Source organism: Eublepharis macularius, chromosome 16 (genome assembly GCF_028583425.1).
Source record: "Eublepharis macularius isolate TG4126 chromosome 16, MPM_Emac_v1.0, whole genome shotgun sequence".
NCBI classification, from domain to species: Eukaryota; Metazoa; Chordata; class Lepidosauria; order Squamata; family Eublepharidae; genus Eublepharis; species Eublepharis macularius.
In genome coordinates this window covers 48,234,540-48,255,675 of record NC_072805.1, presented here as the reverse complement: position 1 = coordinate 48,255,675, position 21,136 = coordinate 48,234,540, and the positions used below count along the sequence as shown (strand labels likewise).

At 56.2% G+C, this 21,136-nt stretch overlaps 1 protein-coding gene across 1 annotated transcript; it reads right to left on the bottom strand.

The window, feature by feature from the left end:
- Positions 1–265: 265 nt before the first annotated feature.
- On the bottom strand, positions 266–21,136 carry LOC129344031 (B-cadherin-like). The gene is made up of 16 exons (XM_055000500.1): positions 21,038–21,136; positions 20,839–20,953; positions 15,243–15,454; positions 12,928–13,074; positions 12,325–12,480; positions 11,971–12,115; positions 10,655–10,830; positions 9,252–9,380; positions 8,561–8,746; positions 8,100–8,344; positions 4,800–4,942; positions 3,663–3,887; positions 2,928–3,146; positions 2,312–2,442; positions 1,722–1,868; positions 266–1,066 (listed from the first exon to the last, which is right to left on the bottom strand). Exons 1-16 carry the CDS (start codon positions 21,092–21,094, stop codon positions 857–859), a joined length of 2,643 nt encoding a protein of 880 aa, XP_054856475.1. The 5' UTR covers positions 21,095–21,136; the 3' UTR covers positions 266–856.

The following is a 21,136-nucleotide window of genomic DNA, read 5'->3' as shown; positions in this document are numbered from 1 at the left end:
TTTTCAGCACTGCAACAGAGCAGCCGCTTGGCTTCTGAAGGCTTCAGAGTCACAAGGCCGTTCCAGGGTACCAGCGCAAGTCACCCACTGGAGACCTGCCTGCCTGCCGGTCACAGCAGCTGGAAGCGGGACCCGCAACTCCAGCCACAGACAGCGTCTCCTGGTCAAGTTTCACCTTCTCATCTCCCAGCCCTTAACCTAGGCCTGCTCAGGGTAAACACACACATCATACCAAATTTAAAAAAAAAGAAAAATCTTTATTAAAACTTTACACCCTGATTGTCAAGATCTCTAGCTTATCATCAATTCTACTTTCCACACCATACAAAAAGAGACCTATGAACATTTAAGATATTTTTTAAAAAGAGGCAAACCATTTCCAGGAGGGCTGCCAGCACTTGTGGGGCTGAGCAAATTGGGGAGGGAGGGGCAGCTAGAGGAGGCTTGGCAGGACTGCCTCCCCACTCCCCCTCCCAATTTCATCCTTGCATCTTGCACGGCGCACAGGGGCAGCCCAGGTGGCAAGAACCAGGCAGAGGCGATCTGGGGAGGGGGGGGCTGCTCCCTGCCAACAGGTCCCTTGGCCAGGGAGGGAGTCTCTCGAGAGGCACTGGGGCAGGTCATTGTGCGGTGGTCTGACCCAAAGGCCCCACAAGGCACGTTCCGGAAGGCAGTGTAGGAGGAGGAGGCGGCGGCAGGCTCGGCAGCCTTGGGAAGCCACGAGGGCCCAACCACTGCAGGAGGAGACGCAGGAGTTTTGGCATACAGCAGCCAGCACAACCCTTGCTGGAAAGGAGACGGGGCGGAAGCAGCCAGGCCCATTCGGCCTCTCCAGTGCAGGATCCATGCACCTGCCTTAGTTGTCCACTCCTCCCCCATACATGTCGGCCAGCCTCTTGAACCGGCTGCCCCAATCATTCAAGTAGTCATAATCCTGGTCCCGATCCGAGCTGGAGGACTCGATGGAGCTGAGCGAGGCGGCCTCAGAGCCGCTGCCCTCGTAGTCAAACACCAGCAGTGAGTCGTAGGGGGGTGCCGTGGGGTCCATGTCAGCCGCCTTCAAGTTCTGCAGCAGGAGCGAGGGAAGCTTGAGATTATCGAGGGAAGCTTGAGATTATTGGCCTTACCAGCAAGCCAGGTGGGCAGCACAGATGGAGCAGCAGCAGCAGCCGAGGCTAACCGCCAAGCCCCGGAACAAAGGCCAGCCTGCACAGCCCTTTCTGTGGTGTTCAACTGCCCCAAGGACGCCCCAGTCGAGCAGGGAGGCATTTCAGCTCCCAGAGCCCAGGAAGCCAAGACTCCCATTTCCCTAGAGGGGCCCAGACACTCCAGCCAGGATCCCCAAGCAAATGCTTGCGGCAGCAGAACAAGAAGGGTGTGGCTGGGTGCCTGCCATCAGCAGCGAGACGAGTGGCATTCCCACCCAGGCCAAACCCCTGTAGGGCAGGGCTAGGAGTGGCCATGCCATCGCGCGGGCCAACGAAATACCTCCCCCTCACACCAGGAATTGGGGGAATCCCCCTTTCCCATCAAGAACACCAAACCTCCCACCAAACCTCGTAAGCCGCATCTTCATCCCCTTTATTGAAAGGAAGGGAAACTTTAAATTTTAAAAGCATGGCTTGAAAATCCCAGGATCTCAGACTGCGGAGTTGGGGAAGGGAGCTGCCAATCGACAGCAGGGACCTCACCGGGACCTGTCCTCTTGCCACCTTACTTACCTCATGGATGAAGTTGCCAATTTCATCAGGGTTTGTGGGGCGTGGGTGGTACTGTGGAGCGGGCAGCAGAGTGGGCACAACATCGTTGCGGAGGACAACTTCTGGACGGGCATCCAAGCCTCTGTGAAGCTGGCCGAGATCATAGTCCTTTGAGAGAGAGGACGGCCGGGGTGAGGAGGGGCCTGCACGGCAGACCAGGCCAATCACGGGGGGGGGGGGGGGTTGGGGAGGGTAGCGTGTGCCAAACAGCTACTGGAGCTGCTCCCCAGCAGGCCAGGCCAGAGCTCAGCGGCAAGACTCAGAAAGGAACCCAAAGATGGCTTTGGGGGATGGCAAAAGCCTCCTGCTGGACCTGGGGGCAGAACTCCTTCCGGGCCGCCTCTCCGCCTCGCAATCAGCAAGTGGCCAGTCAACCCAAGGGAAACTGCACGGGGCACCACTCCTGGCCATGCCAGCGCCACGGAGAAGAGACCCAGGGAAGGTGGCGGAGGTCTCTCGCGGCCCGATCTGCGGGGAGCGGCAGGGAAGGCGGCATCCTCTGCAACAGGGCCAGCAACGCCCGCGGCCGCCTTGCCAGGAGGCACACCCACCTGGTCTTCCTCGCCGCCTCCCTCTTCGCCATAGTAGAAGATGTTGTCCCGAGTGTCGTCTTCTGGGAGCAGCAACGGCTCCTTCACCACCTTCCTCCTCCTCACAAAGAGCAGCAGCAGCAGCAAGATGACTAGGAGAGACCAGCGTGACTCAGGGGGCAGCTGGGCAGGCACCGAGCAGCCTTTAGCGGGAATGCCCGGCACTCTCGACACTGGCTGACGGTGCTGGCTTTCCCTTCTTGGGGAAGGAGTCACCAGAGGCAGCACCCGGAGTCTCCCCAGCACTCTGCAGCGAGGAGTGCAGAATCTTGCACGTATCCTAACAGCACAGGCAGAACTCCAGAAGATCGGAAAGGAACCCCTTTTCTAGCCTTCAGCGCTGCAGGGGAAGTTTGGGGGGGGCGCAGGAATGACGAGCCCAGTCATGTTGAAGAGGCACCCATTGTGGCTCTGGGGCCCTCCCCACCCACGGGTTCCCCCCGCCACGTTAGCATGGAGCTTGGCTCTTGCGCTTGAAGCACACTGGCGGCGCCAGTGACTAAGCCCTCCCTTCCTCCCCTATCCACATCCCCCTATATATATTCTCCCAGGGTAGGGAAGCAGCCTGCACACTCACTCAGCAGAGCCAGAATGGATCCCAAGATAGCGAGGATTACGGGAGCCCCAACGACAGCCACCTGCTGCTCTGGGCACTGCTCAACCGGCCCCTCGCACTCACACACGGTGGCCTTGAGGACCGTCCGCTGGTCCTTGCCCTGGCTGTCAAGGAGCTGGAGGTAAACGTTGTGGACGCCCTGCTTCAAGGGCTGCAGCAGCCTCACCAGCGCCGTTTCCCCTGCAAACACAGCCAGGGCCTGACCGTCAGGGAGAGGAGAACCATCACAGGGGGAGTTCCCAACCTCCCACCCCTTGATGGGTGGCCCTGCTCAGGCCCGACCCACCAACTCCCTCTAACTGTCCCGACATCCTGGGGAAGCCTTGCCAGTCTCCACCCCACAGCACAGTCATGGGCATCATACTGAAGCAAAATGTCATGCAGGAATGTGTGTGTGTGTATGTGTGAATAGCTGTGCTCTGGGCGGCTGGAGAGCAAGCCTGGCAGCAGCTAGGAAGCAGCACAAGGCCTACCCCAGCTCTCTTCAAGGAGCGGACCGAAGGACCAGAGTACACCAAGGCAGGCGGCTGTGCCTTAAAAGCGCAAACGGTGGCCAGAGGCAAACGAACATGACAACCCTGCTGTTGGCAGAAGGCGGGCAGAGAGAAAGGGGAGAGTTGCATTGCTGGCAGAAAGAAGCGACTCCTGGCCTGGCACGTGCCACGGAAGGCAACCCTCCAGGCAGCACTCACCCACCTGTGGCATCCATTTCCACAGCCCAGTTTTCAGCAGAGTTATTTGTGAGCTTTGCACGGAACGGAAAGGTGTTGGGGGGCTGGTCTTTGTCCAAGATACGCAGATGTTGGGTCTCAGGCTGGCTATTGCAGACTATGATCTCTGGGTGTTCAAGTTCAGGGCCGTTGTCATTCACGTCCAGCAGAGTAAGCAGGAGGGTGCCTGTACCGGTGGCTGGTGGGGTTCCTGTTTTGGAAAGAGGAAGGAGATTGAAGGTTCCTAGTGCAGCTGATTCTTGCCTGAACTCCAGTGTACAAAGGGTAGCGCCCCCTGGTCCTGAAGGGCTACCCCCTCCCGGCCTCCAGACCGTCTGCCTCACTCCTGAGATCGCCCGTTTCCTATTCATATATTACTCTTGGCAAAAAAAGCCCCACTACATTCCAAGTACAACTACAGAATCTGGAAGGAAACGCACAAATGAGTTCATGCACCAAGAGTTCAGTTGTGCCGGCTCTGTTTCTGCCACTTATTTTGACTACCTGTTCTGTGCGTCTTTCATTTTTCAAATAATAGGCAAACATGAAAAGCAATGCTCCAGCTACCCTGGCTAAGATGCGTTCATTTGCTTTGGTTGTTCCAGAGTGTTGTGTGCTGCTCAAGACAGATGCAAGGCCGAGAAGCCAACCAGCCCCTGCTTCATCCATTCACCGCCAGTGTGCACAATGTCACGGGTAGGCCCACTTCTCACCTCTGCCCCCTTCTTCCCGCCAGAGGCCTAACGGTGCTGTTGATGTGGAAGGGTGAGGGGGATACCCAGCCAAGCCAGCCCTTCCAGCACCGCTCCAGCTGTAGAGAGGAGGAGGGACCCTTCAGTTCTTTTTCCAGCAAGGCCCAACTGAGGGCCACCCAGAATGTTGTTTTTAAGAGATCTGGAGAGGAGGGAAGAATTTTTATCTCCCCTGCTTAATTGGACTGGAATGTGGCTTCTCGTGACAGCCTGCAAGGGAGGGCAGTTCCGCAGCCATGCGCCCCTCACGCGGGCAGTGACGATCAGGCTGTTCCCTCTGCCCAACAATGGGCCGTTTGATTCCCTCCCCTCCCCGGCAAAGGACAGTGACCAGGCCTGGCTCTCAGCCCCACCTCCTTCCCAGCCCCTACCGTCATCCACTGCCAGCACAACGGCCACATAGCTGTTGTTCTTCACCAGGTAGGACTCTCGGTCCAAGGCCGCCTTGGTGGCGACGATGCCACTTTCTGGGTCGATTGACAGCCAGCCGGCTCTGTCCTTCTCCATGAAGTACCTGGAAGGAAGGGAGACACTTAACCCCCAGCAGAGAGAGGAAGTGGGAGAAGGGCGCTGGCAGGCGGCAGCCAGGGGCCCCCAGGGATGCCCCCAGCAGCGCACAAACAGGGCTGGAATGCACAGTCGGAGGAGACGAGGTCCAGCCCCCCTGGGCTTCTATCTTCCATAACGGAGGGGCAAATGGCAGATCGCTTGTGGGAAGCTGGGGAGGCCAGCTGCATCTTGCTAGCTACCCAGCACAGCTGCCTTCACTTCCCTGTGTGTGAGCACTTAGTCACTCTGAACCATAAGGAGAGGCAGGGTATAAAGAGCTTAGTGGTACAAAAATATTTCCCCAGAATTTTAGTACATGACACACAGCAGCTGCCATCACAGTGCCTAGGAGAGCCTGTTTCATGATGGCTTATGGCCCACGGGAGCACGGTGACTCCGGCAGACATCAGGGGCCCCTCAAGGCCTGTGTTCTGCGGGAGATGCAGAGGGGACCCCTAACACCATCAGCACCTTGCCCGAGTGGCTCAGTCCAGGTCAGCCCAGCCCCCATTTCACAACCACTGCATCTGCTCAGGTGACCCCCTCCCAGCCTGCCCTTATCTTTGAGAGCAGGGCTCGGCTTCCCTTTAATCTTTCCTCAAGGACAGACCCACACAGTCTTTTCTCTGCTGGAGGATGCAATTGCTGAAGCGGCCAGAAGGATCTGGGGGTGGGGTGGGGTGGGTTGGAAGCAGCTCAGATACCATTTTGATTTAACCAACCCCCATATCAGCTGAAGGTGCTGCTTGCTATGAAACTCAGTGCCGTATCACTCTTGAAGTTCTGCCACATTTGTGCTTTGCAAGCCAGTCCATTAGGAGAGATTGTTTCACAGCCCTCTTTCAAGACAGCCCTGCCTCAAAAGAGTCCAGGATGCCATTCATTATGGGACAGCACCAGATGGTGAAGGGACGTTGCACAGCGCCAAAACCCAGTCCTGGGGCTCCATGCGGCAGCTTGTCAGTCCCAGCCCAGCTCCACTGCCTTCCCAACCAGAACGGCCACTGAGTGATTTAACTTTAGCTGAACTGCCACCCTGTTAGCATAAGCTTCCAGGGACTGTTTTCCTGGCACCCGCTGTCTTCTCCCCCAAAGCAGGGAGCCAGTCCTGATGCCTCTCCATTACACGGCAGTAGGAGGTGCTTCAGAAGAGCTTGGGGACATCACCTCTGTGTCTGCATGGCGTACCCTTTTAGAAACAGCCTCCATCAGGGCTTGCAGCCTCCCCAGGTTTTGCAACAGGGCCCAGCACCCCATGGCAGCCATTTTGGGGTGCTGCCCACTCAAGCCTTCTCTAGTTTCAGAAAACAGCGCAAGCGCAGCGGCGTTAGGGACCTCCGGGCTAGAAGGCAGCAGTTTCTGAAAGTTGTCTTCTGTCAGATTTGGGTCTACTGATCCTTCTGCACCGAGACTGGCCCCAGTGAGCACGGCCCTTCCTTCAGCTGGTGGTAAGATGACACGCTGTCAATATTGTAGCATAAGCTTTCGAGAACCACAGCTCTCTTCGTCAGATGCAACTTTATTGTAGCATAAGCTTTCGAGAGCCACAACTCTCTTCATGTTACTGTCAGTTATGCCACAATAAAGTTGGTTAGTCTTAAGGGTGCTACTGGACTCTTTGCTATTTTGCTACTGCAGACTAACACAGCTAACTGCTCTGGAACTGTCAGTATCAGATCCAGAAAGAGTGAGGCCCAAATAGCTATGGGCACAGAGATATGGGCACAGGACCATCGGGGCTGGTCCTTGGTTTTGTCTGTTAGGAACGCCATTTTAGACTGGGGGTGGGGGCACATGAAGCTGCCTTCTCCAGAGTAGGCCCTCTGTCTATCCCACTTAGTCTCTTCTTCTCCAACTGGCATCAATTCTCCAGGGGCTTGGACAGAGGCCTTTCACATCACTTGCTACTGGATCAAACCTGGGACATTCTGTATGTGAAACAGATGTGCCGCCTGAGAGAGAAAACTCACTTCCCAGGACATGCTGCAGGTCGCCCAAGAGGCACTGGACCGGTCTGAGCCTAGAGCTGTAGGTTAACAGCCAGTGGTGTCCCCTTCTCTTCTGGGCATGGCTTGTGCTCTGCCACTTCTCCTAAGCACTTTGGGACTTGACTGTGTGTTCCATTATTTGGTTGCTTGGTTATTTTAATCCCCCACAATGCTCAACATGAATCCTTCAGGACGCATTACAGCTGACCTGTAAGCCAGCAAGAGAACTTCCTAAGGAGGCTCCGGCATGATGCTTATTAATTAGTATTCATCAAGAAGTTTGATAACATCTCCTGAAGTCTAAATTAGCAAGCACAAGGGATGGCTCGGCCATCTTAACCATTAACTAGCCAAGCAAAACTGGAAGATCCAAGTTTATGTAATTATGTTTCACCATGTATTTCCAGCCCCTTTGATCCTACAGTTTATAATTTTTCTTCATAGCCTGGCAAATACATCCATCTACAGAGGCATCTAAAGAAGCGAGTTCTAGTCCTTGAAACCTAGTGCTAGAATAAAGACTTGGCAGTCTTAAGGGACCCCAGAACAGTTCTGTGGCAGCAGACCATGGGTCTCTCTACTCAGAGGCATGAGAAGGGGCTCACGTGCAGGCCAGGACATGTGGCACAGGGGCAGCACCCACTCCACGGCTGCCCCCCCCACTCCCTTGCCCCCGCCCCATCTAGGAGGAGGGCAGACAGCAGCCACACCAGTCCTCAGCAATCCTCCTGGTCCCCTTTTCCCTGCTACAGTTTGACTCACCAAGGAAAGCAGAACAATGACTTTAAGTGGGGGGCGTGGGATGAAGCCCAGTAGAAGTGGGGGGGGGATGAAGCCCCCACCCCCGGCCATTAGGCAAGTGGAGCTCAGCTCTGTGGCGACGGCCACAGGGCCCACACCGCACTGAATCCTCCCATGGGCCCTTCAGATCAAATCCAAAGTGGGTTGCTTTAATTCCCCTTTTAAGCTTCAGAGCTCCCAACGAGCAAGATGTTGTGTGGATGCTCCCATTTCTTTCAGAAGCCTCCTGCATCCCACACCCGGAGAAATGCCTGTGTCAAAGCAGCCCAACACTTCCTCTTCTATGAATTAAACCAATCACATTTCCAGCCCGACAACAGCAGAATGACTTACTTGATTTTCTGGGATTGCATTTTGTCTGGGTCCTGCGCTGTGCACACCATGACTTCATGTCCGAGGGGGACATCCTCCGAGACTTCTGCCATCCGGACCCGAGGATCGAAGATTGGCGCCTCATTCACGTCCCTCACGCTGACAGTCACGGTTGCTGTGGAAGTCGGAAGCTTCACCGCAAAGGGGACTTCATTGGTGACTGCGACCTGCAGCACAAACTGTTTCCTTGCTTCAAAGTCCAAGCCCTGGGGAGGGAGGAAAGACGCACATGGTCAGGCCTGGGAATCCAACTTTGCTGGGGCTGCCCTCCGAACACAAACAGCAGAAGCTGTTCCAGGGCTGCAGCACCACCACTGGTGGTACAGAGCAAAGGGCCCCCTCTGTGCCCTTTGGGAACTGCTCAAGATGGAGCACAGAGAACTGTTTTGTTGAACTTGTAAGAGTGCAAGCCCAACACCTACTCTGGCTGTTTCCACAATGCCTTCATTGCTCTCTGAATCAGTCGATACTCGGAAGTAGCCCCCGTCATTGCCACGCACGATCTTGTACACGGCGCGCCATGCAGGTGAGCCGGCCTCATCCATGTCTGTTACCGACAGCCTCACCACCTCCAGGTTGGCTTCGTTCTCTGCCACCTCTGCTGTGTACTGCAAAGAATGCAATTGCTCCATTAACTAATGTTTACATACCCTACGCAGGGCAATTACTGCCAGAGAAGCCCCCGGTTAAGACACAAAACCAACAGCAGCCATAGGTCTGCAACAGACATTGGATGAAAGAGCAGTTTTACAGTATTGTCTGCCACAAAATTAGCAATAAGGTGTTAAACATCAGCACCTGGGGCAAAGTTGTGCTCAGCCAGGGAGGATATAAAGGAAGGCTGTTTGGCCTTTGGGGCATCGCCTCTTACTCCCCTGCTCTGGATCCACCCAGGCCCCTAGAGGGGCACTTGCCCCATCCAGCCCACCCCCACCCCACTTGGCAAGCTCAGCCCTGTGCAATGCCTTGGCTGTCAAGATCCAGGCCGTCAAGAGCCAGGCCTTGGGAGTATTGCCTTAACTGCCACAGCAGCCCTTAGCCGGCAGAGGATGGCTGCAGCACCATCTTTAGAAGCAGACACACGCAGATGCTCCAAGGAAGACGGCCCATTACCACGGGGGGGCTGAACTGGGGGGCGTTGTCATTGGCGTCCTCGATTTCTATCACCGCAGATGCTGTGCTGGTCAGTCCTGTGCCATTCAAGTCAGCCGCTTGCAGGGTGAGTGTGTATTCCTTCACTCTCTGGAAGAGGAAGATATTCCAGTTAGCACTACCCATGGGCAGGCAGAGGCTCTGGAGAGGACAGGCACTTGTCTTCCTATATGCCAAAGTTCACAATCCATCCATCACAGAGGTTCTCATTGGCCCAAGGGACAGCCCATCTGCCCCTCCAAGCCAAAGCAAATTTTCCAGCCTCTTTAACATGAAGTCACAACGATACTCGAAGCAGTTTTCCAGCGACTCTTGGCCTGCCTTATCTCCCCTGATGGGCAGCGGCTGTTCAGGGTCTCAGAGGGAGGGTCTCTCAACATTATGACTAATGCTCTTAAGTAGAGATGCTGGGAACTGAACCCAGGCCCTTCCACATGCCAAACAGAGGCTCAAGGACTGAGCCGCAGCCCTGCCCCTGCGGGAAGGTGCGTCTAGCATCCTGCAGCTGGGAAGCCTCCACGGAGCAGCAACACCCAAGATTTGGGATCCAGCAAGCAAAGCAGCTACACTTCCCAGTCAAAACCGGGTCACCTATTTAACATTTATATCCTGTCTCTTCCTGTGGTTTGAAGCAGTTTGTGATAAACCAGCAATTTAACAAACTACTCAGCCACTTCACAAGAGTCATGGCTTGAATTAAAGTAGCGCCCTTCAGAGCAGGTCACCTCTCGGGCTCCAACTCATGTTGAGCACGTAACCCTCTCGTAAGCCCGGCAAAGGCAACAGGGATAATGGTTGTTGTGGGTTTTCCGGGCTGTATTGCCGTGGTCTTGGCATTGTAGTTCCTGACGTTTCACCAGCAGCTGTGGCTGGCATCTTCAGAGGTGTAGCACCAAAAGACAGAGATCTCTCAGTGTCACAGTCACAGACCACGGCAATACAGCCCGGAAAACCCACAACAACCATAGTTCTCCGGCCGTGAAAGCCTTCGACAAAGCAACAGGGATAGTTTAGGTGGGCAGCCATGTTGGCCTGTGGTAGAACAGCGGGATTTGAGTCCAGCGGCCCCTTAGAGACCCTCAAGACTTTCCCGGGTGGAAGCTTCGAGGGTCAGAGCTCCCCTTCTTCAGACTCGAGGCAAGAGGGCAGCAGGCTGCTCAGAAAGCAGGGGCTGCCACGGCAAGAGAAAGTTGCCCCGGGAGAAGCCAGCCACACGTGGGCATCAAATGGAGTGGCCAGGAAGCGTTTGCCAGCTGATCCAAGTTGGCAAGCAGGCACCTACCGGGAGAAGATGAGTGCCCAGGCAGGGTCAGTGCCATCAGCCATGACCACAGAGGAGACCCCCCTCCCCCAGGACAACTCACCTCTCTGTCCAGGCCACTGGCAATCACACTGATTGAGCCCGTCTCCCTGTTGATGGCGAACATCTGCTTCTCGGGTTTGCCAGGCACTTGGCTTAGGATGGAGTAAGCAACCACCCCATTGTAGGTCTCCACGGCATCGTCGGCATCTGTGGCAGTGACTTGCATCACAGAGGTCCCTGGGGGTGGAGAAGAGCATGCAACATGCGGCAGACACCCAGTCAGACCACCAGCCCGTCGAGCCAGCTTTGCCTGCTGTGACCGGCAGCAGCTGATGCCACAGAGACTGCCGGGCTCCAAGCCCTGCTAGCGGAGTACTTTGAACTGCAGGTGGCAGCAACCGAACCAGGGATATTCTGCAAGCTAAATGTGTGCCCTGGCCCTGAGGGCCAAGCTAGAAGTGGCGAATTACCCTTGAATGGCAAGTGAACAGACTCACGTCTCCCCCCCTCCTCCGTTCACTTGCACTCCACTCGATCATGTAGTAATTCATCACTTCTAGCTTGGCTCTGAGTGATGAATCTGCCAGAGCACAGAGAAGCAGAAAACCGTATCTTTGCCGGTCCCCTTCACCCACCGCTTCGGCTCCTGCTTCCCAAGCACTGGATTGCTACGGCTCGGCTTGGCGACCAAGAGCAACAGGGAGTTTCTTCAGCCTTCCCCGGGCTGCCTCCTCCTTACACCCAGCAGGGCAGACAGAACATTTGCTTCCAGGGTCTTTGGCCCAACATGCCACTGTATCGTTGAACAAACCTTCAGCAATTCCTTTCCTCATCTCCTGCAGGACTCTGAAGAAAGGGAAAGCCTCATAGCTACCGTAAGGGATGCTGGAGCAAGGAAGTATCTCGCTATCTCCATCTCTAGGAAAAGACCCCCCTGGTCCATGTGCACTCCAAGCCACTGAAAAGGAGCAGCATCTTCACTTACCTGGAAGCATGGAGTGAAAGGGAAATCTGCCTTTTAGCAGCCCGGTTGTAAGAGACCCCAAGGGGGGGGGGGCGCCATCTTACATGGTATTTGTCCATTGCTTGCAACAACTTACACATTTCAGTAACATGTCCACCCCCTGTTGTATTGTGTATTGAATGTTCCAGCTATTGATCCTATTGACTTACACTGTGGAACCTGCCTAGAGTTCCAAAGGAAAAGGTGAACTATAAGTAATGTAAATCAAATTTTAAAAATCCTTCAAAGCATGTCAGAAGCTAAGTCCTAACAGAGTTTGCAGGGACAGAACGTGGGGTGGTCTTTCTAGCCTTTCTCCAGCCCCCTTCTTGATGCGCCAACTTTCTCCCCATCCCCAACTCCACCCCCCTTACCAGGTGTTGCTCCTTCCAAGACAGACCCCCTGAAGACCTCCGTGGTGAACTGGGGCTTGTTGTCATTTTGGTCTGTTACCGTGACTATTATCTCCATCGGTTCTTCCACGGGCTTTCCATTTTCAGACACAGCATGCGAAAAAAGCTGCAGGGGAGGACAGGCAACATGGAAAGTGCTCCTGCACTCCAAGAGGCGCCCCTCCTCTGTCACCCCCAGCTAGGAACAGAGTTCCTCCCTAGCTCGCCCCCCCCCCCCGTGAAATGCAGGGGTACACGTCCTGCCGACCAGCAGGAGCCTGGCTCTTCAGCTCTACAAGCGACCCCAAGGGGGGGCGGGGGGGGGCGCAGTCCTACGTGGTATTTGTCGGTTGCTTCTCTGTCCAGCGGCTGCGTCACTTTCATCCAACCCGTCTCTTTCTCAATGGTGAAGACTCCCTCCGGAGGCGCATCTGCTCCCTGCCCAGTGATGCTGTAGAAGATCTTGTTTAGTTTATCCCTGTTGGATTTGATCTGAAGCCGGGGAAGCAAAGACAGGAGCTGTTGCAAACCAGGCAGAGGCCCCCTCTGGGCACGTGAAGCTGCCTTCTTCTCTTCTCAGCATCAGGCGTCCACGTTCCCCCCCCCCCACTATTGTCTCCCCAGGGGCTCTGGTAGAAAGAGTCTATTCCTAGTACCTGCCCTCCCCACGATCTTTGTAAATGGGATGGACTGAACTGGGAAAAACTTGGAAGCTAAGCAGGGGCCCTTCCGCTAAGCCACAACTCCCTCCCCCTTTCCAAAAAGGGCTGCTGATTGCAGAACGCAAAGAAGGCCTTTGTCAGAAAGGCGCCACCACCCATCCTTTCCTCTGCTGCTCAGGAGAGAAAGAAGGGCTCTGCCCTTTCACGCCACGAAGACCTGCAAGCAACACCTCCCCCCCCCCCACCAGACGGGGCTGATTCAGGGTAACGGCAGTACCTGGACCAGCTTCTTCGGGAAAGGGCCCCTCTCGTTTTCAGGAACTCTTATGGGCGGGATCACCCAATCCCGCTTCTGCCGCTTCAGGACAGATTCGGCCACTGGACGCTTTGGCTCCTCTGCTTGGCTGGCAGGATCAGGCTCCCCCTGGAAAAGGTCAGAATCTTCCTTGCAGAAAACTGTCTAATGGGAGTGCGCCACCGTCTTCACCTGGCTCCCGTAGCCCGCTGAACCCAGTTGCTTGAAACAGGACTAGAAAGCGACATGCAACCCACAAGCAGTGCAGAAGGCACCAAGAGTGCGCACAGGTCATTACGGACAGATCAAGGACTCCCCAGACTGGACCCGGTCTTTAGAGGCTGCCTATTGGGACGTTCCCTATCCAGTCTCCCCGGGAGAGCCAGCGCTCTGCCAAAGGTCAGGAGCGTCGGCTTTGGCAACAGGCCCCGCCTGCCCTGGCACAAACAGTTCTCAGCCCAGCCGATGCTGGCACCATAACAAAGGGGCCTGGAATTCCTCATTCTCGTGATAAAGCCACAAGCAGCAGATGCAGCAGCTGTCGCCAAAACAGCCCCCGAAGGAGCTTCCAGGGAGCACTTCCTGTTCCACAGTCCACAAACTCCCCCCTGCATTGGCTGCCAGTGGAGTACCGGATCAGGTTCAAGGTTTTGGCATTAACCTATGAAGCCCTATGCAGACGGGGACCAGAGTATCCGTGAGACCGCCTCTCCCCATGTGCGCCCCGGAGGACGCTCCGATCGGGAGAGAAACATCTATTGGTGGTCCCTGGCCCCAAGGAGGCCCGCCTGACTTCAACCAGAGCCGGGGCTTTCTCGGTCCAGGCCCCAGCCTGGTGGAACTCTCTGTCCACCGAGACCAGGGCATGGCAGGATGTGTTATCATTTCGCTGGGCCTGTAAGACGGAGATGTTCCGCCAGGCATATGGCTGAGGTCGGGCCTGGCCTCCACCAGCTGAAAAAATGGAGAAGTATGAAATCTGAACCCCTCCCTACTAAGGTTGTCCACCACCTTACTGTGTCAAGCTGTTTCTGCTCCTATTGATTGCCGCCATCTGAATGTATATTTTATATGCAAATATATAATATTTTTTTAACAATCTATTTATGGTTTTAACTGTATAAATTAATTTTAATGTGTTTAATATGCTGTAATCCTGAGCCCTTCATGGGGAGGGTGGAATAGAAATCCAAATAAAATAAAATAAATAAATAAAAATACTAGGGACTTGGATGGGAAGAGGTTGGTTTGAAGTTTCCAATGCCAGGACCCTGGGCGCAGCCTCCGAGAGACCCCCACCCCCTCTCCCCCCAGGGCCTTGACTCTCCCACACCCATCTTTTCCTTCAAGCCACCCTGAAGCTGCAGAACTTGGCACTTTGTTCCTGGCCGATGTTGCAACTGAGCAGGTTCGTACGAAGCAAGCATGTTGGAATACCAGGAGCATGGGGGGCGGGGGCAGGGGGCTTCTCACATTAGACAGGGGCTGCGCCTGGGGACCGAGACAGAAGGGGCTAGGGCAGATCTTGCCAAGGCGCCCAACAAGGAAGAACCACCACACTGGGAGACTTTGAATGGAAGCGACGGAATGAAAAACTTTTAAGCCCATCTCAAAAAGTTTTCAGCCCCCCAAAGCACGATATTAGTATTCTGATGGATTCTCAGTTGTGTGAAAATTTTTTCACAGGCAGCCTCTGGAGTGTCTAGTGTTCTCTGTATCAGGCATCTGAAGAAGAGAACTTGATTCTCGAAAGCTTATGCTAAAATAAAATTGGTTAGTCTTAAAGGTGCTACTGGACTCTTTTTGATAGTGTTCTCTATTAACATCTTAAAAACCAGCAGCGTAATGCATTTTAATTCAATGACCCACAGGCCTCTGGCAGGCTGGCAAGACCAATCTAGCGCAATGCCAATTTGTGCCTTTCCCGGACTATCATTGGCTCATCCCTCGGCCCCGCAAGACAGAACGGTTGGCGTGATGGTGCCTGCGGAACCAGGGAGCCCTGGGACTTGATACACCACACTGCCAGTGCCTTGCTGGGTATCCCCGAAGGAAGTCCCAGCAGCCGCGCAGGAGCCCCGTCTCCGAGGCTGGGGAAACCAGAGCTATTTCTGCCACAGGAAGAACCCTCCCCCTGGCTTCAGGCAGAGGCAGCCCCTCCTCAGAGAGGTGTTTCCTACCTGCAGAGGGACAGCCTGGCCCCTCAGCATCGTTTCCACCACAACAGCCTACTGAGGCACAAAGGTTGCCATGGCAGCCTCGCTCCCCGGAGGCCCGCCAGGTGCTCTGCAGGTTACCTTTGGAGAACGATGGCTTTTGTTCCTCACAGTAACCAAGGCTGAGGATTTGGTGCCCGCGGAATCCCAGGCATGCACCACGAAGGTCCTCGCTTCCCCACGGAGCTTCGTGTGGTGCTTCACCAGAAGTGTTCCGTCTGCCAGCACCCTGAAGTTGGCATCCTCTGTGCTGTACAGTGCCAGCTTCCATCCCGTGCAGTCTTCGAAATGAACTGGGGGAGCGGGGAGAGGAGGCACCATTAGCCAGACCTGGATCTGAGCCCTGCAAGGAAAGGCTCCAAACAACAACTTAAGTCTTATCCCAAAGGAGAGAAGTGTTCCCCCCCACCACCCACTTAACTAGGCAGTGCCTAGTTTTGCTGGAAGCCATCTGCTGCTCAAAGTCCATTTTTATTTAAGCCCTCAAGGCATAAGCAATTGTTATCTGGACAAGCCATCCTCCGACCTGTCTCAGCTCATGTGTGAACAAGTTCCCTAATTGAGGGGCAGGAGTTTGGAGAAGAGAGATTGGAATGCACCTCTGATAAGGAATCCGCCAGGAAACATTAGACTCTGCCTTGGGATTTGAGATAGCATCTTGCAAGGGGAGGGGTCGTGTTTGCCCTTTAACGGCCGGAGGCTCAGGGGGCACTCAGTAAGGGAGCCCTTGAACTGTTTACACAGCGCGGAGGGGGAGCCTTTATTCCACATGCAGAGCAGCAGGAGAAATCCAGCCTCAGGCACCTTTGCTCTGCCCTGGCAGCAGCCAAGCCCTCCAGAGGGGCCCACTGAGCTCCTACGGCCTGGCCCCACAAGCAGAAACCCAGCTAGGGTTGCCAGCTCCAAGTTGGGAAATTCCTGGAGATCTGGAGGGTGAAACCTGGAGAAAGTGGGGTTTGAGGAGGGAAAGGACCTTGTAGCATGGAGGCTTACCCCCCCCCTGCAATGGATGATGGGGTAGAAGCCACCACTAGAAACCCAAGTGTGGCGCAGCAGTTAGAGTGTCAGATTAAGATGTGGGAGACTCCGGTTCAAATCCCAGCTCCGCCATGGAAGCTTGCTGGGACGCTCACAGCCTTAGCCTAACCTACCTCACAGGGCTGTTGTGAGGCTAAAATGGAGGGCAGGAGAACATAAGCTGGCTTAGGTCCCCCCTGAGGGGAAAGGCAGGAAAGAGATGAAGAAATTAATTCCAGCCACAGGCAAGTTGAGAATACGAACAGCCTGGCTTGCAACACAAAGCAAGCAAAGACCCGTGCGGTGGGAACAGCTACTAAGAATGAGAGCGGAGGCGTCCGGCAGCGCATGTCTGGCCCATCTTAAGCTCTCCATGAGTCAGGCGGATCCAGACACACACACGCCAACACACACACACACACACACACAGCTTAATCTCTGGGCTTAAGTCTGTAACCTACAAAAGCAAAACATTTATTGAATAGTTTAACCTTTTGGTAAAGTCCTTTTTTTGAACACAATCAGCCCATAGAGTGGCTTACAATGGAGTCATTTAAAAAAAAACCACCGTAATGTCTTTACTCACACAATCCAATCAACTTATCACCCAGTCCCAAACCAGCCAGAAGAGCAACGGGAACCCGAAGCTCCACTCCTTTTCGTCTAACCCTCCCTCCTCTCCAACCTCAAAAACCAGAAGGGCTTGGAGGGGTGGGTTTCGCGATGCTGCCCCCAGGACAGCTCTGGCCCACCCTGTGCTGCCACCTCCCAAGTGGGACACTGCAGGCAGCCATTCCAGAGGTCCCAAAAGCTATGGGCAGACTGACGGGGGCGGGGCTTTGAGGAATCCTGGACCCAGCCCATAGGAGGCTTTAGAGGGCATAACCAGGATGCTGGACTGGGTCTGGAACCCAACTGGGGGGCTCAGAGACAGTTACCGGGCAGCCGGCCACATCATTTCCAGAGGCTTCTTAGAGGCAAGCCATGGAGTGCGCCTGCAGTGAGGCTTATTTCTTCCCAGCTAAACCAACTCCAGCCAAGATGTGGAGCAACGACCCCTCTGGTTTTCTCTCCCTTGGCAAGGAAGCCCCCAGAGAGGGCTCACCCCCCCCCGGGCCTGTGCACTAGCTCTGCTCCGAAGCTGCATGCCGTCAAGACGCCTCTTCTGCAGTCTTCCAGGAAAGAGTCACGGCTGCGCTTTCCCTGTTCTCTGATGTGGTTTATGAGCTCTAGAAGCATCCCAGCCCGTGGCAGAAAAGCCCCTTCGCAGCATCAGGCAGGCTTCGCTTCCCAGCCAGCAGAGGCTGTTCTATTCTGCCCGCCCTCTTCCCAAGCCCTGCAACCAAGAGGGCTGGGGGCTGGGAGAGGAATGCTTCACAGATCGGCAGTGTGCCAGGGAGCCGGCTGGGGCAGAAGGGCCAGCGTCCGGAACCATCCAGTTCTCTGGCAAGCTTAGCTATGCCAGAGAGGGGACTCGTTCCCTGGATCCCCTGTATACAAGAGACGCTGGGCATGTTGCTACTTCAGCCTCAACCAAGATGAGAAATACATGCAAATGAGCTGCTTTCAGGGCCCGCTCCCTCTTTTGGCTAATAAGGGCAAGCTCAACTGGCCATCAGGTGGCAAGTACAGGATAGGCATCATTCTATAACCTGGTGTGCAACAGACAGTAATGCTAAAGCTTTGCTCCAGCAGCCGCAGGGCATACCCACGGGGTCACGGGTGAGCAAGAAAGGGGCAACTAGAACAGCCAGGGCGGATTCATCTAGGACCACCTCCCCAAACCCCTCTGTTGTGTTTGGCACATCAGACTAACGCAGCTCTCTCCTAGAATGACCTGCCTACAAGAATCACATCTATCAGCAACAATGTGCATACATACACACGCACACACACAGACAAAACCAGCCCTGCAGGGAGAGCATAAAGTGCCCACCATAACCACAAGCAGGAGAGGGATTCTCAGAAAGGGGGTCCCTCGAATGGGCAGCTTCAAGCAAGTTATTTACTGGGCCAAACAGCAGCTGAAATGCCAGAGGAGAACTTCCCTGTTGGGCGGGGGGGGCGGGGGGGTTCATGAGTTCTGCTCCAGGATCCAGGCACCTACAGGCCCTGCGTCCCAAACGCAACAGACTCCCACCAAATGCCAGTCAAGGACGAAGCCTGCAGTGGACTCCGTGCTGTTCTGAAAGGCGCAAGAGCCCCACCCTGGCAGTTTGCAGGGGGCAGGGAGTTGCTCAAGACTCTCTTTCCACAAGCAAGTTCCCAGCAGCTCCTCTTGCTGCCCCCCTCCAGCTAGCAAGACCAGTGGCTGCCGGGAGTCACAGGCCTCCCCCAGACCACCCCGGCTTCCTTCCAACAACAACTGATTTTTCCAACTCGTTCCCACCCACCCCCACCCCCGCCCAGCAAGCAAGAAAGGTTCTGAGGTCGAAGCCAACTCTGACTGCTCACCACTTAATGGGATCTGCTAAGTACCACAGCCATTAGCAGTGCTCAACCCAGCAGCCATTACTGGAAAAGGCTTCCGCCCATCCCAGAGCTGGGAGGATGGGACGAGAAGGATGCTGCCCTCCCCGCCCCCCCCCCCCCCGTCCCTGCACAAGGCAGCGTTCAATGGCCAAGGGTCCCTGTGTACATAGGCAGCACATCCCTTGACCCCAGAGGCTTCTGGAGAGAAAACCAAGCTGCTCCATGCGTCTCAACCAGACCTTTTGCTCTGAACACAGACTCCACTTTTGAGCACGTGTGAACACACAGCCACTGGAGTAATTCATGCAGCACAACAACCAGGATGGCAGCCCTTAACCTCCCAGCATGACCAGGCCCTGCTGTGGCTCTCTAGCTGAGCTGAAATGTGCTAGAATGGCTGTCCCTCTGCCAAAAGAGAGCAGTTCTGTCCCAGGCAACAGGCGCTGCAGCACTGGGCGCTGCTCTCCACTTTCTGGCCCAGTCTCAGCAGGGAACTGGGGAAGCCCATCTCCACCCCCCCCTTCCCTTTCTCCAGCCTGCCTGGAATTCAGCAGCTCTGGGCCTCTTATCTCAAAGCCCCTCTGCTGCAGGGAGTCCAGCTGGACAAGAGCAAGAGGCAAGCAGAGCAGGAGGCCCCTCCAAGAGCTCACCCCCCACCCAGCACTCCAGGAAACAGCAGGAAAACTCTGGCCCCAGCAACACCCAGGCCTCTCCTCCACACACACACACACCCTTGATAGCTGGCACCAGCAGTTTGCCATGCAACCAGAGGCCAAGCAACCCTTCCGAGAGGGCTTGCAAGCGCTCTGCCTCAGATGGGCATTAGAGTGACTACAGAGAAGGCGGCACAGCTCCTCACTAGCCCATTTTGAGAGAGGAGTCAGGACTCCAGAAACCCCTCCTCTTCAGGAAAATCACAAGGCCGGCCTGCCTGCCTGCTCTCCCTTGGGGGCCCTGCCAGTCCCCGCTGCCCTTTCATCTTGAGATGCTGCCACCCAGTAATTGCCCCCCCTGGGGGAAACTCAGCTGCTGGCACACCTGGGAAGAGGGAGCACCCAAAGACGCCTGCCAGGCTGCCACTCGCTGCAGATGAGACAGGAAGTTCACGTCCTGACCGAGGACGCCAGGACTGTAATGGGCTTTGGACCCAAGCCAGAGAAGCCTTTGTGCAGGCTGGATTGGGCCACGGCTGGCTGAGCAGGATGCTTCCAAGCACAGAAAGTCTGGCCAAACCACGGCAGCCCAGTCAGGTGCCAGGCCTGGGAGGGAGAGACGCTTCCGGCCGCGTGCTCACCCCACAATTATAATTCCCGACTTTCAAGCAGGTGGAGGGAAGGGGGGCAGAAGAGGATGGGTCAGTCATAACAAGAAAGGCAGTTCTGGGATCTCCCCCTGCATGGGGGGGGGAGGATTTTAATAACTGTCACACAGAGTTAAGTAGATGCCAGTTCCTGGCAAGGGTGCCAGAGAAAGGAGACAAACCAGCCTCTGTTCCACACACAGGGACCAGGAGAGAGACCCTGGCTAGCAGTCTGGATGCCAACTCAGCCCCCACCCCAGCACAGCAGGCCCCAGAAGGCTAAGCCACAACCACCTCGCCCCAAGGGCACAGGCTCACAAAACAGCCGCAGGGGCAGCCGCTCTCCCCCTTCCCCTAGGGCCATCCCCACCCGCCAGCTGGATTTGCAAGGAGGTCGCCGGCTGGAATGCAGGGCAGCACCCGGAGCCCTTGGCCAAGGAGCCCCCCCCCACGCCCCATTCAAGGCATTCACGTGCACGGCCGCCCTGCCAACTGGCCGCTTGGCCCCAACCCCTCCCAATCCACCAGCAGCCCTGCCTTCCACCGTGCAAAGATGGCTCTCCCACCAAAGCAAGGGGAAGGAAGCCCGGAGGGCCCCCCCCCCAAAGCTAGCACCGGCCAAGCCAGGAGGGCGCCAGGCAAAGGCGCTCGCTCTCCTGGAGGGAGCAGGAAAGCAGCACCCCCCCCCGCCCCCGCCCCGCGGGAGAGCCGGCAGCCCCAGCCCCGGGAGACTGACCCCACGGCGCCTAAGCCCGGAGGCGGAGGAGGAGCGCCTTCGCCCCCAGCACCGAGGAAGCGCCAAGCGGGAAGAGGGCCGGTCGGAGCCCCGGCGGAACCTCGCAGCCGCCCCGGCCTCGGGGGGGTCTTCGACGCCCCCCACCGCCTTACCTTGGCCCAAGACTTGGCCTCGAGGCAGGTCCTCGTGGGCCACCTCGAAGGTGCAGCAGCCCGAGGCGAAGCCGGAGCCACAGCGGGGCGCGGGGTCTTGGCGCACAGCGGCCACCTGAGGCGGAGAAAGGGAAGGGGTCAGCAGGCGCCCGCCCAGCCCCCGGCCGCGGAGGGGAAGAGCCGCCCCGTCGGCGCGCACCTGGAGCCAGAGGAGGCCGAGGCCGAGGAAGAGGCAGCGCCCCCGCTGCAGACCCATCGCCGCGTCCGGCCAAGCGCGCTCGGCCTCTTCTCCGGCGCG